The sequence below is a fragment of the Erpetoichthys calabaricus genome, chromosome 10 (assembly GCF_900747795.2).
Source record: "Erpetoichthys calabaricus chromosome 10, fErpCal1.3, whole genome shotgun sequence".
Lineage (NCBI taxonomy): Eukaryota > Metazoa > Chordata > Cladistia > Polypteriformes > Polypteridae > Erpetoichthys > Erpetoichthys calabaricus.
The window spans coordinates 56,799,396-56,814,046 of record NC_041403.2 but is presented as its reverse complement, the minus strand read 5'-3'; the positions used below and the strand labels follow the sequence as shown (position 1 = coordinate 56,814,046).

Below are 14,651 nucleotides of genomic sequence, written 5' to 3'. Positions count from 1 at the left end.
CTCATACAAATAAAACACCACTATAAATCCAGAGCATAAGGCCAGCATAATCATCATGCCCCCACAGCCCCCAACCAAACAGCAGTACAGTCAGACATGCTCATCAGAGTGAACAGAGAACATCAAGATATTAAGTTGTTTTGTGTCACACAGCTTGTGGGTAGATCACCAGTAGGAAATCACTCAGGACTAGACCCCTCTGCATTTCACGTCCTCACGCGAGCAGAACACACACAAAGTGGGCCTTGGAATCTGAAGTCAGCAACCTACCCAGATGAGCTAAAGGCAGCTGCCCCTTCAGGGGTTTCTGAGGGTGACACATTATGCAGCAGCTCTCACTCTCACTCTTTTTAGCTTTGCTTACTGTAAAGGGTACTAAGTACAGGGGGGCCATCCTGTCGAGGCTCTCCATGCAGTTCCATAGTTTGGAGGTTTCTGTTGCAGCAAGAACTGAAAAATTCATTATTTTGTTCTGACAAATAGGCATGTAGTTGAGACTACAATAAAATCCATTTTTAACACTATACACCTGCTTTTTCAAATTAACCTACTATTAGGAATGCAGCAGATGAATACTCTCCATCCTACTGCATCCAGTTCACAGTTGCAGGGTGCTGAAGCAGCATAAGATGCAAGGCAAGAACCACCCGTTAACAAGGTGCCAGGGTTTGCAAAGCCCACCCACTTGCATGAAGCCAGTGTAGAGTCACCACGTGTCCTTACACATGGCTTTGAGAATGAAGAAGGAAGACTCGAGTACCTGCAGAAATATAAAACACACCCAACACAAGCAGGCACCATGCAGACAGTGACTGGCTGTGAGATCCTGAAGGCAACCTGCCACCATGTTGTGCCAGTGATGACCGTTAGCGCATTCTGTAATTTAGTTTTGAAGAATGTGATGAATTCACTAGCATTCATCTGCTCACATGAGAAAACCTCAGTCATGCATCTGTTTTACCCAAGACTGGACTGAGATACTGCTAATCTAGTAAATGTAAAGTCTGTGCAATCACCGGCCTGAATTACTGGGGTTAAGGTGGGGTAACTTTACCATTTAGAGTCTCCAACCAAAATATTTTCAGAAAAGAAATCCACTCCAATCCAGACAGTCAGTCTTGTACAGTGTGGAAGATCAGCCCGGATCACAGACAGACACAGGACACACAGAAGTCTAAAAGCACACCCGTTTATTTTCTTCCTCCTTTTACAGCATGCAGTGAACAAATGACCAATAATAATGCCCACAGTGCTTTTCTTTTCTCTTGCTCGTCTCTCTTTCCTGCCGCCTTCACTGCTCTCCCTCAAGCTCTGTCCTCTGCCTCCCGATTCTGGCTCCTCGAATCGGGTGAGGTGGCCCCTTTTATGTTGCACCCGGATGTGCTCCAGGTGCACCCTGATGAACTTCCTGGTGTGGCGGAAGTGCTACATGGGCACCCGGAAACACTCCAGGTGCATTCAGTTTCTCTTCTGGCAGCACCTCCTGGTGTGGCAGAAGTGCTGCAGCCCAGGGCTCCAGGGTTGTCCAGGTGCCCCTTGGCAGCGGCCACAGACCCCAACAGGGTTGAGCTTCCAAGCTCCAAATCCGTGGCCCCGATGCAATCTAGGGGGGCTGCCCTCTTGTGCCCTGGGGAAGACACTGCCCATCTCCTGGTCCTTCCCTTTTCCAGGAGTCCTGGTGGGGCAAGGTCCCCGGTCATCTACCACACTAGTAAATACTAGGCACATGTCTTGTTCTACTTACTTATTTGAATCTTAAAATATGAATATTTCCTTTTAGAATTTACTTTTTTTTTTTTTATTTACGAAGTGGGCAGAGTAAGACAAGATACATTTTTTTATGAATATTATCTACTCTATATATATAAAATCCTAAGCCTAAAAGTACAATGATTTTATGCAACGATTTTATGTGACTTATTATGTCATGCTTTAAATCTGGCTTATTTTAAAACCTACATATATATGTGTGGTATTCTTTTCAAAATTTACCAAACTTCAATGTGATGATGTTAGATTTTCAGATTCTTATTCCATTTTAATATTATAACTAAAATATCAAGAACTCACGTCCCGCAAGACCAGACTTTGTGGAAACAGATTTCACCACGCCCGGGGCCAGAAATAAAAGACAAAGATTAGGACAGCTGCTGTACAGGCTTTTAAATGTTCGAAGCACCACGCAAGATGCAGATCACGTGGTACGGCAGCAGCAGCAAGCCAGCAGCTGATCGAGCGAAGAGGAGGTAAAAGAAAAAAACTGTATTTGTTTTCCATTGTATCACCATTTAAGAGGGGGTTTCAGAGTAGCGACTGCGTCTCCTTGGGGTGCGTTCAGTCCCCCTCTTCACAACACGAGTGGCAGAGACAATAAGTGGCTGATGCGTAGCGCAGGCCACGGGGGTTGGTGAGCGAAGCGAGCAGGGGGTAAGCCCCCTAGTCAGTATATAATTTTGAGAATTTAGTTTACTATTAAGGGTATGTAAAATATATATTTTTAAATTTTACTTACCCCATATAGTTTGTAGTGGTGGCCGAGAAAAATATTTAATGTCATGTTTTCATGCAGAATGGAGAAAGTATACGATATAATACAAGCGATTAGTGACTGTAAAATGGAAAATGATATGAAAAATGTCCCAGGAAAAAGGATAAAAAACAAATCTCATGTTATTCGTGTCACATAATCCATGTGTCATGTCATTTATCCAGTCATATACTGAAAACATATACTTTTTTTTTGCTGACATAAATACTTTCAGAAAAACAGGAAACTAAAGCCTTATGGTTGGCACGTGGATTATGTAACACGAATAAAGTGGGGTTTTTGTTGTCTTTTTTTCTTACATTTGCCCTTGTACAGCACGGGACATGATTGGCTTGTATTACATCATAAACATTTTTCTCTCCATTCTGCATGAAAACAAGTGACATGGGGCGAGAAACATATAAAAAAAATAATTTTCTGCCCCACGGTATTCCTTTATTTTAATAGAACAACACCCATCTACTGCTGCACATGAATGTTTTATTCCCTCTATGGCTCATGATACTGTATATATGAAGAAATGTGTTATTCATGGAAATACATTAGATCAGGCATTCACAATAATGTGGCAAAACATTGCTAAAAGTGATCTTTATTTTAAAGGTGGTTTATAGGGAGAAAAAAAGCAGTGACAAGCGATTCATAACATATATTAAAATTACAGATGTATTAGAAAATAAGTAGCACCTTCTCTCCCCAGAAGCCCATGCCGGCACAGCCTTCTGTACATTCATACGACAGGCGACCTCCTGAATTCACCACACTTACGCTACCACTAAGGAATAGCTGAGGCATTTTGGGAAGACTTTCTAATTGCTTTCAATTCTGTAGTTGTTTATATTTTATTGAATACAAACTGGGCCATTGTTATCATTCCTATAGGAAATACCCCTTGGATTTTATTGTTATACAATGCTGAATCACAGTGGATTTCATTTGTCTTTTTCTGACATTGATCAGCAGAAAAGACTCATTAATGTCAAATTGAAAACAGATCTCTGCAAAGTGGTCAAAAATAATTACAAATATAAAACACAAAATAATGAATCACATATGTATTCACCCCTGGTGCAGCCAACTGATTTTAGAGATCACATAATTAATTCACCCATCTGTGTTTTAATTAATTGCAGATTAAATATTTGCACCTTATCTGGAAAGTCTAACTTTTGGTGAGTCAGTATGATGGCCTAATCTACACAACAAAGACAAAAGAGTACTCCAGGGTACTCTGTGAAAAGGTGATTGAAAAGCACAAGTCAGGGTATGGAGACAAGAGAATACCCCTTGGAGCTCAGTGACATCAGACATTAAGAAATGGAAAGAGTATGGCAGAGTTGTAAATCTGCCTAGAGCAGGCCATCCTCAAAAACTGAGTGATCGGGCAAGAAGACAACTAGTGAGAGAGGCCACCAACAGACTTATGAGAACTCTGAAGTAGTTATAAGCAAAGTGGCTGAGACTGGAGGGACTGTTCAGACAACAACATTTGCCCGAGTGCTCCACCAGTTGTAGCTTAATGAGTGGCAAAGAGAAAGCCACTGTTAAAGAAGAAAAAGAAAACAGCACAGAGAGTTTGCCAGGAGACACATGAGAGACTGTGAAGTGGGCTGGAAGAAGGTTCTATAGTCTAATGAGACCAAAATTAAGCTTTTTGCCCATCAGACTAAGCACCATGATAGGTGTAAGCCAAACGCTGCACAAAAAACAGACCATCCCCACTGTGAAGCCGGGTGGTTGCAGGATCACAGCATGGGGATGCTTCTCTGCAGCATGCCCTAGAAAGCTTGTGATAGAAAAATGAATGCAGTAAAACACAGACGTTCTGGAGAAAAGGTGATGCAGTCAGCTTTTGGAAGAAGATGCGTTTTCAGCACCAAAGACAAAGCCACAAAATGGCTTAAAAACAACAATGTGAATGCCCAGGAGTGGCTGAGTCAGATTCCACAGCTCAATCTAATTGACGATTTGTACCTGGACTTGAAAAAGGCTGTTCACTCCTGATCACCGTGTGGCCTGAAAGTGCTGGAGCAGTTTTGAAAAGAAAAGTGAGGACAAATGGCAGCATACGTATGTGCAAAGCCGACAGAGACCTGAGCGCACAGACTGAAAGCTGTTATGGAGCTAGAGGTGCCTATACTGTACTAAACACTCACCTGGAGGGGTTAAATACATGTACGATTAATTATTTAGTGGTTAATATTTATAATTAATTTAGACTGGTCAGCACAGATCTGTTTTCACTTTGACATTAAGGACACTTTTTCTGTTGATCGGTGTCAGTAAGGGTTGTGAGCATGCACTGATAGCGTCTTGCCGCACCCACCATAAAACAAACCACCTGGATTGGGACCCGAGTTCAGCGGGTGACACCTCAGCACCACACTGGGAAGCCAAATTAAATTCACCAAGATTCAATGTTGAATAACAATAAAATGTGAAAACTGAATACTTTTTATAGGCACTATATAATCTCACCAAAAGAAGATGTACATAAAAGTGATAAGAATTTAAGAAGTCTTCTATCTATTGGTTTTCTGATCAAGTTCAGGGTCACAAGGAGGAAGTATCAGCATTGGGCACAAGTCCACTGCCAGGCTAACTCACTCATGTGGGACAATTTTGGGTCACCAAATAACTGCACATCTTTGGATGGTGGGAGGAAAACTGGAGTATTCAAGATGAAACACAAACAGGCATGGAAAGAACATGCAAAAGTCATATATGGAATGACCAGGCGCAGCATTCAAACCCCAGTAGGTGTGGATCTGCAAGTCAACTCTGCTAACCATCCACCTCACCTCATCCACCACTACTAACTCTAAGCAAAACCAATTCTTTCTGCCACCAAGGAAGTCATCTTAATGGTCTAAATCCTGCACTCTCTTCATAGATAGAGCCTCTGATGAAATTATACATGTAAGAAGGGATTATTCAGTGACAATTTATTTTTGGCATATTTTTCCAAAAGTATCAACTGACATTTCCCACTGAAAAAGGCACCTTTTCCCAAAATAGGCACACAGTACTGTCATTTGTACTGGTGAACTGCTGTGGTGTTTATAAGGAATTAATCGCCAATACAATAGCTTCTAGATCCAGGATAAAACAGAGACATTTCAGTTTGTTGTAATCTATAGTCATAACTCCAAAAAGGGAAATGGAAGTAAAAATATATAAAACATCTTAAGGTAGACTGTGCACATCTTCTGGTTCACAGTTTGGCATTTTCACACACTTGGCCACACGATTGCCTTCCCAGTAGCCAACATCCTGACCATCATGGCACTGGCATTTGGTACACGAATCAATCCACGTGGGTTCCCCTCCTGGGATCACTTGTGTTTGGGATGAGTCGGCATAACAGTTTGGACCTGAAATACAAAACAAGCAAAACATTGTTTTAATCCATGCTGCACAGAGATCAGTCAAGTGTTTGAATGTGTGATTGCAAATAAAGGAAAAATTCTGTAGATACAGTATATAGACTGTCAATATGGCTTTGCCTGACACATATCAACAGTTTAAAGTCATCCTACACTGGGCTAACCAATTCCATGTTCTCCAAACCACCTTACAGATGTATTACAGCACTTTGCAGATTAAGCAACAAGCTCCACGTTGACGAAAAGGCATGGTTGCAGGTGAAGTGGCCTGACAGAAAGAATGTCACCAGTACTGTGAGACGTCTCAGGCTGGAGAAGTGTCTTCTCCAGTAACTACCTGAATAAAAACCCAGTCTTAGCTCCATTCTGCATCCTTGTCCGAGTTGGGTACCTCAGAATGACTTCCAGCACTTTGTGAAATCAGTGACATAATTTCTACAATAACTTGGCCACTCAGGATTTTATGAGGCTTTTAACCCTAGAAGAGACCCCAAAAAAGGGATATAAGTGGTCTCATCCAGACAGAAGAAAATTGATTTGGAGCAAAGGCACAAAGTCTGGGGCATGAAAAATGTGGAGAAGCTGGTGACAAGCCAACATGCACTTTCTTTACCTGGACTTTAAGCCACAAGGCTAACAGTTCACACCTGCTTAGACAGCATTAGTCTGCTTGTGCTGCAGCTACAAAAAGGACAATTACAAAATTGCCACAGATGACACAGGCTGGCCAGAATCCCGGTAAGTCCTGTTCCGTGAAGTCTTTATGGAAGGATGTGGGTGGATGATCATCTCAGCCGGGTTGATTATTGGTGCCTTTCTCGGCTGGGAGTCCATAATCACAGAAGGACAGAGGGAGACTACTACCTGAGGACATGTATTCCCCCTATACACTGGGTGGCAGGATCCCTCTGGTGGAACTCCCATTTATACACCCGCAGTGCATATTGAGAGCTGTAGTCCTGATGGGCGGTCCTGTTGAAATAATTAGGTGCTTCCAGGGGGAGCTGTAGGGAAGGGCTGTCCCTGCTTTGGGAATTCCACCGGAAGTGCCTCTGTTGTGTAATGCTGTGGCACCGGAAGTACTTCTAGGTCAAACAAAAAAGTGTCAACTCACCTCAGTCTTGGAACTGGAGTTGAGAGGTAGAGGAATAAGGCTTGCCTGGAGGAGAATGGAGGACGATAAAAGGAAATGGAATTGTGACTGTGCTAATTGTGAGAAGTGCCTGTGACAAGGTGCTTCATTTAATAAAAATACCATCACTGAACCTGGGACTTTATTGTTCTAGTTGTGCCTGGGGTTTTGGGGCTTGATCACGTCCACTACAGGCCATAACATGTAATAGATGTAGTGAGGTTCTGCACTTGTAAAGAAACTTAAGCACAGGATAGACTTCCTATCAACTGAATGTATTAATTAACTTTTATTATTGATGCCAAGCAGGTGTGTTTATTATTATTATCATCATTAGTATTATTGCTTTAGTCTGGGCTTCCTCTCGTAAACTTTATGGGCAAGTTATCTCCATGTATTCTGGTTCCTAACAGCTTCTTTCTGTTGGTTCATGCACAACTTAGCGTCACGCTCGTCCAACTGACCATTCCCTGCATAAGTGACTATTGTAGTGACTAAATTATATCAGCCTTTGCCTGGCTATCTTGTCTTCAACGGATGAACCCCTTTTAATTCTATCTAGGACCTCCTTATTTGTGATTTTTGCTCTCCATGGCATTCATAGAAGCTTCGTCCAATACCACAGTTCAAATGCATTCAATTGTAGTCAGTCTGCTGCTTTCAATGATCATGTGGCTCCTTATGGGTGGTAACAGATTTATCATTCCAACCCATGACATGAAACAGGCACTATTATAGGGCGAACTTCCTCATAAGCTTGTAACAGTTATTTAACTCATATTTATAAAATTCACAATAAAAATCAGAGCTTTGGCTTTAATTACCCGAGCATAAGTAAATTTAAGTACAGTATATCTGTTGCCCTCACAATAGATGAATAATAAAAGGAACTAGATGAGACATAATGACGGAGCTTTCCTTTACAAGTGCCAGCAGGGTGTCCAAGATGGGGACTAAACACAGGTTCTAGAACTCCAAGCATGGAATGCCATTGCAACATTATTTATTTCTGATGATGTAGCATAATATATTGCAAATTACAAGGTTTGTAAATCATTTCAGCTTTAGTCAATGAACCTTGGAACACTTTCTTTGAACAATTTGCAGTCTGAATTTGTCCAGGCTGGTTAAGTACTGTAGTATGCTTATGAGCAAGCAGTGTTTCATCATTGGAAGAGAACTTTGGAACAGTCTGATTTCAAAGTCATCTTCTTGGTCATTAAGCCACACTCTGTGTTTTATCAGCTAATGCATTTCCAGTTTTAGTTGATTCTAATATTGTTTATTTTTGGTTTAGACTTTGCCTGTACACTTTCACATCCTTCAAAACATTTTAACTAGATTTTTTTTACCTTCTTTGCATTCTGGACAGCATTTCCCTTTCTCATAGACAGGGTTAACACAGGGAGGTGGAGCACAATCAGCCACTAAGCAGCGGGCAATGCCGTCTGAGTTGCATGTGCACTGCTCGCATTCTGAAGGCTGTGGGAAAGAAAAAAAACAGTTTTCGGTTTTACATCCATCCAGCAATATTTGTACATACTTTATTCGAGTCAGGGTACGTGGATTTGGGAAGAGGTAGAAACCAAACTTTGATGGGTAGCTGGTCCATCACAGATCACACTCACACATGTTGGGCCAACCCTGTAAATACTGTTCAATTTCTGTTTGGTTCATATGGCCACTCATGTTACTCACATTACATTCTACAGTATCTCATTCATATCTTGTAAAGCTGGTGGAGGACAACAAACACATGGCCTCTACCTGCTAATCCGTTTAATTCAACACCTTATACGTAAAATGCCACCCTGAAGCCCTGTGAAGATGGTGCATGGAGCTATTACCGTAAGTTTGTCCCAGTTTCCTCAAATTAAATTAAGAATTTGTGTTGTTTTAATTTAAATTATTAACATATATAAATTTTATTTTTTAGTAAGTGTCTGGCATCATTCAGCCACACTATGACAACACAGGGACATGAAAGCAGACTTTGCTTTCCATTACTTTTAGACATATTACAGTATTTGAGCTCTAATGTCAATCAACCTGAGTACAACAGCTCAAGGACTCCATGCTGGATTTGTCCATTTGGGTCATTTCAAGTCAAAATTTTTCCTTGCTCCCTATTTAACTTAACTTAGTGTTTGGACAGATTCCCATGGCACTAAAACTGGAAAAAGTAGATTTAGCGAATAGATTAATATATAAAAGTGTGCAAGGTAAGTTTTGTTGCAGATACAACACAGTACTATATAACATCAGACTTATATTAGTAGGTAAGTTTATTGGAGGCTTTTTACTTTTATCTGACTGGCTAAACATAGTTCAGAATTCACCGCTTCACATAAATGTAGCTGCAAGTGTATGCTTTTTGTACACCTCTGAGCCAGTTTTGCTATCATTCTTTACTTTAAAATTGATTTCAAAGGGTTTTCGCTCTAAAAAAGGTACTATTCAAAGTAAGACTGTGTGTTCTATTCCTGCGTGTAAGGCCCTGAGAGTTTTTTTCTAAATCATTTCATTTTTGTATAGTGGTCTTCACAGACGACCGGTATTCTGTCACATTTTGGTACTCATCAAATATTTGTGCATTTGTGTCTTCTGTCTGAATGATAGAGAGAGGTTAAGCATGTCAGGTTTGGACCTTTTACTTTAACTTTTGATTTCATCAGCATTTTCTTACATTAGTGTAATTTGAGGGATTTATTCAGCATATCCAGTGTATTTACTTGTAAATTTTATTTTGGACATTCTGAATTTTTACTTTTTTGATATACTTGATAATTGCTGCAGTTTATTGTTTTCTTATTCTTTCCTCCCCTTCATTAGTATTTAATATGTTTGTTTCCTCCAATTACTGAATATTCATTGTATGCTATGCCATATTTGACTTCTGCAATGTTTTTTTCATATATTTTTACAGTATTTTCCATTAATGTGATTCACTAGAGCTTCCAATTGTGGATTGCATGTTAACCTACCTTCCGTAAAAAAAGAATGTAATGAATTGAAGATTTATCATAATCTTCCGTGGGATTTGCAAAATTTTATACATGTGATTTTCAAATTTTGTGTTTTCTCCATTATGATTGTTGGTACATTTGTAGGTTTTAAAATATATGTAGCAGACATATGTGATTAGTGAAAAGTCCATTTGCAGAATTTACTTGTTATAACTTGCATTTCCTTTTCTTCAAGAGCTTCTGTTTCTGAAGTTAATAAAAAAAATTGGCACAATATTTAGTAATGTGATTAAAGTGTTTTATAGGTATAGTGTCCAGTTTGTTTCTTAAAGTCCTGCATAGTTTCTCATTTCACTTTAGTTTGAATCTCATTGGTCAGGCTTTGCACCACTTGAGTTCTTACAAATCCTTCTGACATGCAGATAACAGCTTCCTTGATTTTTATACATTTCAATATTAACACCAGTAGTTAAAAATAACTGAATGCTATTTATTTGTACACATTTGTAAGTGACCAGACTAAACTTATTTTAGACTTGAACCCTGACAAGCAAATCTGACACATTTAATCTGTTACTGTTGTCATACTTAAAGAAAAAAATGTTTAAATCATAGTTTACATGGTTCCCTAGTTTTTACCAGTATTATTATGAAACACCTGCGGTGGGCTGGCGCCCTGCCCGGGGTTTGTTTCCTGCCTTGTGCCCTGTGTTGGCTGGGATTGGCTCCAGCAGACCCCCGTGACCCTGTGGTTAGGATATAGCGGGTTGGATAATGGATGGATGGATTATGAAATATACAGTTCCAACCATTACATCCTTACTTTTCTATATTTTATTCTGTCCCCGTGTGTTTTTCTATTACTGTCTGTGAAGGCAGAAAAATCTGATATGGAAAGGCTCTATCTGCCACAAGCTGCTTCCCGTGCTTTTGACAACTACGGCAGCAAAATGTGATCAGGCAGTAAAAAATAGCAGAACACTGGCTCAGAGTGAAATGGCGTTCTATAAATAATCAAACCATACATTAGTTACATACACGAACACAGAAGTTAGGTTAAACACGCAGTAAAAGAGACAGTCAGTCATTTCCTAACCCGCTTATTCCTGAACAGGGTCATTGAGGGTGCTGGATCCTACCTCAGCTAGTATAGGGTGCAAGGCAGGAACAATCCCTTGGAAAGGGTGCCAGTCCATGGCAGGGTGAACACACACACCAGGGCCAACTTAATGTAGCGAGTCCACCCTACCTGCATGTCTTTGGATTGTGGTAGGAAACCCACAGAGACAACGGGAATAACATGCAAACTCCACGCTGGGAGGACCAGGGACGTGAATCTAAGTCTCTTTACTCTGAGGCATCAGCACTGCCACTGCACCGCCATGCCACCCACAGTAAAAGAGTGAAATTTCAATTTGATTAAGATAAACAATTCATGGCACTATAAGTCTATTAATATTATAATTGAGACAGACATTCCATTCAGCTGCATTCATGAAGAATTCTTTATTCTGTGGATATAGCAAACAGCTGTGGTGACCCACATCACTCTAATAAGATGATTAAATCATTTCATTCTTGAACTCAAAGAGCCCAATATCATTGGTGTCATTCTCCACAGTCAGGAGTAGCAGCTTGGTAAGATACAGAGAAAGGGGTCAGTATAAGTCCACAATGATTTGGAAAGCTTCTATTTTTGAGCAAAAGACTAACAACTAGAGCCACAATATTATCAGCAGCTCAAATCAGAGTTGGTCAGATTAAGTTAGTGAATCATCAGCCTGGAATTCAATACCAGGATTGACAGGGTATTTCTTACACAAGCAGGCAAGTCATTCTACAGCTTTGGTGCCTTATAGCTAAAAGTTCCTCTATTGTTTTATTCATTTTTAGAATATTTAATAGACTGAGGTTTTGTAATTGTAACATTCAGTCCTGCATGTTCTCAAGCATGCGTGTCCGAGGATTACCTTTTAGGCTCATCTGAGGTATGTAACACAACTCCAAGATGAGAGGAGGCACTGTTGCTGACTGTGTTGTCTTCCCTTCCCTTCAGTGCCGAGAAGACGCACAGTGAGGGAAACTAACCCTGGCCCTTCCAGTCCCACCGCTATAAAGCAAGGATGCCGCAGGAAGGTGGCACTACTTGTGGACTGAGCACCTCAACACAAAGAGATTTACAGCCGCTAAAAGACTACATCTAGTTATTTCCCAAAAATTTTTTTGTTTTGTGAGACGAGCACCTGGTTTTGTTTTATGTTGTTGAAAGGAATTAAAATGGGAAAACCCGGCTGGTGTCCCAACATTTCCCATACAAATGTTGGGAAATTAAGGCGCTTTCTAAATAAACAGGATTCTGAGAAATTAATTCATGCATTTATCTCTAGTAGGATTGACTACTGCAATGCAGTGTTCACTGGACGTTCAAACTGTTCTCTATGCAGCCTCCAGTTAATCCAAAATGCTGCTGCAAGAATTATTACAAAAACAAGAAAATACGAACACATAACTCCAGTTCTTAAATCCTTACACTGGTTCCCAGTTAAGTTTAGGGCAGATTTCAAAATCCTCCTTTTAACATATAAAGTGTTAAATGGCCAAAGTCCGGCTTACTTGTCGGAACTTATCATGACTTACAAACCTGAGTGCACATTACGATCTCAACATGCCGGTCTGCTTATGATTCCAAGGATTAATAAAATAACAGTGGGAGGTCGAGCTTTTAGTTACAGGGCCCCTAAACTGTGGAATGGTCTGCCTGCCACTATAAGAGATGCCCCTTCAGTCTCAGCTTTTAAATCCTAGCTGAAGACTCAGTACTTCAGTTTAGCACACCCTGACTAGAGCTGCTGATTAACTGTACAGACTGCATCTCTGTTGTTAGTCATTAGCACTAAAAATAAGTAACATGATAGTTATAATTTGTTACTAACCCTCACCTATTCTGCTTCTCTTCTCGGTATTCAAATGTGGCACTTGGTGCCACAGCCCACCTGCCAAGTTGTTTTGCCTGCCTAAGGTAAAGTCATCCCTGATGGAGGATCGCAGGAATTGTGGGGTAGAGGGGTCCTTAAATCAGTTTGGCTGCCCCAGCGCTGTTTCAGCTGTGGAATTGCCAAGTGGGGGAGGCAGCTTGATGGCTGAGGTCTCCAGGACTCTGAACAAATCCAAATCATATTATGTAATATCATCTACTGTTAAATTCTAGTCCATACTTGTAAAATTTTTATTTTTATACTTTATTGAGTATTTGTTCTGTTTTGTGTATTGTATTGTATTGACCCCCTTCTTTTTGACACCCACTGCACGCCCAACCTACTTGGAATGGGGTCTCTTTTTGAACTGCCTTTCCCAAGGTTTCTTCCATTTTTTTTTTCCTTAAAAGGGTTTTTTTGGGAGTTTTCCTTGTCTTCTTAGAGAGTCAAGGCTGGGCGGCTGTCAAGAGACAGGCCTGTTAAAGCCCATTGCGGCACGTCTTGTTTGATTTTGGGCTATACAAAAATGTATTATATTGTATTGTATTTCTTTTCTCTGCAGTGATTCCCTCAACCGACAAAACTGTAGTATATACAGTAGGCATACATTAAAATGAGGAAGCAGGGCCAAGGCCATTTAAAATTTATACCCTTTCTTGCTGTGTTACCCGTTGCTGGGAAATCTGCTTTAGTGCCATCAGTTAATCTAATGTATTCTATAACTATAATTTTCTGTATATATAATTTGCATTTCTGCGGTGGGTTGGCACCCTGCCCGGGATTGGTTCCTGCCTTGTGCCCTGTGTTGGCTGGGATTGGCTCCAGCAGACCCCCGTGACCCTGTGTTTGGATTCAGTGGGTTGGAAAATGGATGGATGGATGGATAATTTGTATTAAATATACACCAGGAACTACTATTATTAGTTCACTGGAGCTCCTTACTCTTGAACAGACTACATACAATTGGCCAGGAGTAAAACATTCATGACGTAGATTGATTCCTGCTTTTCTTAGTGACTGACCCTTGGCTTTTGTTGATAATCATTATAAATCACAATTTTATAGGAAATTGTATTGCTTTGAATTATAGGTGGTAATAAGTAGGAATAATGGGAATCTGGGGTATAAATATACTTTCACCTGTAAAAATGGTAGATTTAATTAGATCTGAATGTAATGCTTTGATCAGAAATCCTGAACTATTACATTGTTTTGGAGGGTTTAGATCAAAAGCAATGCATACAAACTGAAACAGGCCTAATGTATGGGAACAACAGTTTACCCTAGAGAAAGTGGGTAATTAAACATTGTAACCAATAAAAACTGAAATAAACTCCAAAAATGATGGAAAGTCAAATAAAAAGTACTGAAATGCAAACCACAAATCTAATCTTGTAATGTGCAAACGCCCTACTGTCACACAAAGGTGGGATGATGCCGAGTGAACTCAGCTTCAGATGTAGGCTTTTATTTTGTTCACTGAATAATTTGTTTTTATGTTTATCACCTGCTATACATTCATGGGGTTTGGTTACAGCAGTACTATAGTAGAGTATTAAAATTATTAGATGTTTATATCATTCACTCAAGCATTTGATTTTGTGATTTTCATCTATTTGTCTTTTCATTTAATTAATATGGTTT

At 40.1% G+C, this 14,651-nt stretch overlaps 1 protein-coding gene across 1 annotated transcript in view; it reads right to left on the bottom strand.

Annotated features, from left to right (window-relative positions):
- Positions 1 to 3,114: 3,114 nt before the first annotated feature.
- The window catches only part of zgc:113531 (uncharacterized protein LOC541359 homolog), a 53,051-nt gene continuing 41,514 nt past the window's right edge, over positions 3,115 to 14,651 (bottom strand). Inside the window, exons 2-4 of the mRNA XM_051933149.1 lie at positions 8,419 to 8,548; positions 5,042 to 5,922; positions 3,115 to 4,992 (exon numbers count right to left, since the gene is read on the bottom strand). Of these exons, the coding sequence (XP_051789109.1) occupies positions 5,735 to 5,922; positions 8,419 to 8,548 (318 nt within the window). The 3' untranslated portion in view covers positions 3,115 to 4,992; positions 5,042 to 5,734. The remainder of the gene's footprint in view (positions 4,993 to 5,041; positions 5,923 to 8,418; positions 8,549 to 14,651) is intronic.